The sequence below is a fragment of the Morus notabilis genome, unplaced genomic scaffold (genome assembly GCF_000414095.1).
Source record: "Morus notabilis unplaced genomic scaffold, ASM41409v2 Scaffold1180, whole genome shotgun sequence".
In the NCBI taxonomy this organism is placed as follows: Eukaryota; Viridiplantae; Streptophyta; class Magnoliopsida; order Rosales; family Moraceae; genus Morus; species Morus notabilis.
The window spans coordinates 77,854-81,712 of NW_010361757.1; the positions used below are offsets into that span (position 1 = coordinate 77,854).

Genomic DNA, 3,859 nt, shown 5'->3' on the forward strand with positions numbered 1-3,859 from the left:
AAATCATCATTCCAAGGGTTTTCAATCTCAAAACATGGATTAAAGAGGCTAATCCATTCACTGTAGGTCCCCAAATGAAGCTAATTTGGGTCCTCCTCGAAAACTGAGGACAAAACAAGGTTTTTCAACAAAACATGGTCAAACCCAGTGTACACCGGTCGACCGGTGACAGAGCAGTGCAACACCATCGATCAACCGGTGGTGTGCAATTCGGTCGACCGCACAGGTCGACCAATGTAGTGCAGACCGGTCGACCAGTGGAATCAGGGCAGGATGGCCAACATGGCCGATCCGAAGAAAATCAACGCAAAACCTGCAAATCCGAGTTCAAATATGAAATATCTCAAAGGAAAACCACTAGATCTGGGTTCTAGGTACTAAATCAAGTCCAAAGAATCCAATATCTCTAATTTCTACTATGGTTTTACTCAAAATTCATTCCGAACCAAAATAGGGTTTCTAAATCCGAAAATCCAAGAATCAAGAGAGGTTTTTCAGAAATCTTACTTTAAATCATTCTCTTGATGTTGAAAACTTCTTAAAATTTTTCTCTTTGGTTTGAGATTTGGTTGTTTGAATCAAAACGGGAGAGAGAGAGAGAGAATGAGAGTGAAGAGAGAGAGAGTGAGAATGGGCAATGCACGGGAAAGAAGGAAAAAGGAAGGAAAGAAAAAGGAAAAGAAAAAGAAAAATGAGTGTCCAAATATTTAAAATGACAGTCCAGAAATGTGCCCATACACACTTCTGGGTAAAAATATAAATACTAAGAATATTTAAATACCTTAGAATTATTCAACTTTCACGTCATAAACATTTATTAATCAATAATTAATTAATTAAACTAGATTAGACACACTAATAAATCTCAATTACCTCAATTAATCTTGTTTAATTCTTCAGAGTGTTACAATACTGGACTAATTAATGAACATTTTCAGCAAAGGTAAATTTATGAGACAAACGATATGTAGGTCTCATTTGTTTCACTCGTTCGAGTTGATAACTCAAGTTAAAAAATGAATTCATGTAAGAGAAAATATTGCAACAGTAAAAGTTGAATTTGATTTTTTATGAGTAAAAATGCTGTAATAAAAGCTTGAGTTATGATTTAAACAAATGAAGCTAATAGAGCCGTAGTTTTCAGAGAAACGACAATAAAATTTCACTCTATAAACAATATATCGTTTACAACTCAAACGACATCATAGACAAGCATTAACGACATGTCGTTTGATACTTCACCGCCAATATATTTTGTTGAAATTGTAAATCACTCTAAATTTAAATGACAAGACAATTTCAATTCACCACATGGACATTTTTGATGTCCTTTTTAGTTTCAATAGTATCTGATTTTGATACAAAATTGGTAATTGTATTGATGGGCACTCTTCGTGTCAGTGCTAAACTCCAAGCTAACAGATAAATCTTCTTCTTACATACCTTTCCCATTGTAAAGTAATTTCCCCTTTATACTACTCTCTCCTGAATTCCTCTCGAAACAGCAAAATGAAAATAAACGATAAATGGAAATGGAAATAACAGAAATCAGTTGGAGAGATCCACTATTCGCGCGATGGAATCATGCCACCACGAAGTCGTTGAACTTGCGAGGCACCTTCCGAGGCTTTGCTGCTTCTTCAACCCCTTTGCTGATGCCTTCCTCAAAACGACGCTCTTTCAAGGTCGTATCTACTTGAGTCTCCTCAGGTCGTATCCGCTTGAGTCTCCTCCCCTTGGGCTTTAGAGCCAGCCCACCTCCTCAGCTGCTCTTGGATCTAGAACCAGGCCAGCCCAGCTATCTGATTCATATATAAAGCGAACAGCAACAAAAATGTCAAGTTAGACAAGAAAAGACATCTTTCATGTCAAACGGCATGGAACATGTCGTTCTTAGGCGACAAACATCCAAATTCAAATTCTGCTAAAATTAGACTCACAAAATTGCAAATATCAAGAAATAGATAATTAATGGAAGAAATCGAAGTAATGAAAGTATATATTACTGCAGATAGTTGACGTTGCTGGTACCAGAACTGTTTCTTGCCTTTGCCGCAGCAATCTCGAGAGCCCTCCAGATCCCTTCTTGCTTACCGTACTTTATTCCACAGGCGTTACACAAGCTCTAAAACATATAACAAAAATCAGCCATGAGAGATTTTGTGAAGAAAAAAAATACGAATTTAAGCAAAAAGATACTGCGTACCGTGATTTGGCGGCGTCTCCTTGACAACGTATTAAGCATATTAAAAAATTATTTTGTTAAATTTTTGAGTGCTATATATATATATATATATATGTATGTATATGCGCTTTATTTTCTAGGATTTATTTGAGTAATAAACTATCCTCTATCCTGATATTAAATTATGTAAGCAGTGAGAGTTTAAAAGTCAAACATTTTAGCCCCGTTCACTTTGCTTCGAGTTTAGAATTCAAGTTAAGATATGACTTTATGTGAGAGTTTTTTACTGTAGTAAAAAAGTTAGATGTGATTGTTTGTGAGAACTTTTTATTGTAGAAAAACTTGAATTCTAAACTCGAATCAGCGAAGTGAACGGGCTTTTGTGTGTAAATTTTTCACAAAATTTCAATTTTACCTCTCATTAGTTAATAAAAAAAAAAAAGAAAAAGAAAAGACGATTGCAAGAGAAACTTATAACTACGTCCTCATTCAATAAAAAAAAAATATATCTTTTATATTTTTTATATTAGACTTCTACTGGAAAAAAATATTCTGACTCCGTCACAATCCCCGTGACTCTCTATCAATCTCCGGAAAGGAAAAAAGAAATAAAAAGGTAATATAATTCTTTAAAAATTAAAAAAAAAAATAGTGAGAAATAAACCTTAGGACCGAGAGGACCTCTCCGCCACATGGGTGTGGTCTGAGTGCGGCAGTAAATGTTAGAGCAGCACTTGTTTGCATCATCACCGTCATCAATCTCCACAACATCATGATCCTGATCTACTTCTTCTTCTTCACCAAAATCAAATACAAATGCCTCAGCCTGTGCCTGCAGCATCTGATCATCACCGTCGTCACCGCGCTTTCTTTTCATTCCATTAATTATATTCTTCCTTCTAGTACCATTAACATTGTTCATTATAGTACCAGTAGTATTGGGGTTGAGGAAGATGTTATTGTAGTCATTTAGCTGTATCCATGGCACCGGAGAAAATGCACTTGATCTATTATTCATGATGGCATTGAAACTGGAACTATTAGGAAGTGAGGGCATTTGTGGCTCCATTGATGATAATATTTGGTCTGCTTCAGCTCCTGTCCTTTTAGTAATCTGCCCCATATTAATCCCAGTTTGGTTGAATCTTCCAAAGTAATTGTTGTTTGGTCCACCGGTATTGTTGATGACCATATTGTTATTGCCGGTATTATGATCTCCAGAAACCATGTTATTGTTGTGGCCATATTGCCAATATTGCATGGGCGCCTGAAAAATATGCATCAAACGACACTTGACTTGAGTCCCTATTAGTTTAGATGAGTGGTTGCATTGAATAAAAAATATGTACTAAAAGTACTAGATATATTTAAAGCTCTCCATTTGTTTTGCTGATATTGCGTTTTGTGTGTGTGTGTATAAATGTAGATTTGTTTTATACTTAAAGAGAGCACATTTTCATTTATGTTACATACTCTTATTAATTGCCTGTAACTTAATTAATGTCATTTCCTTTCCACACACACACACACACACATATATATATATATGATATGATATGATATGATATGATTACCACTCTTAATTTGAGATTTTTTTTTCTTATTTCTCAATATGGGATAAAATTATTTTGGTATTCAGTGTTATAGTGAAACATATTATTATTTCTCTGATTT

General features: G+C 34.9%; 1 protein-coding gene across 1 annotated transcript; it reads right to left on the reverse strand.

Annotated features, from left to right (window-relative positions):
• Window positions 1-2,002: 2,002 nt before the first annotated feature.
• On the reverse strand, window positions 2,003-3,446 carry LOC21386448 (transcription factor stalky). Its single transcript, XM_024167249.1, has 2 exons — window positions 2,850-3,446; window positions 2,003-2,125 (listed from the first exon to the last, which is right to left on the reverse strand). Exons 1-2 carry the CDS (start codon window positions 3,444-3,446, stop codon window positions 2,003-2,005), a joined length of 720 nt encoding a protein of 239 aa, XP_024023017.1.
• Between the last annotated feature and the right edge of the window lie 413 nt (window positions 3,447-3,859).

Bases quoted from the DNA above. Each gene is read 5' to 3' on its own strand.
- LOC21386448 (XM_024167249.1), bottom strand. From the start codon at position 3,446: ATGCAATATTGGCAATATGGCCACAACAATAACATGGTTTCTGGAGAT. The intron at 2,126-2,849 runs GTTTATTTCTCA...TATATGTTTTAG, and splicing joins GAGGTCCTCTCGGTCCTAAG to AGCTTGTGTAACGCCTGTGG.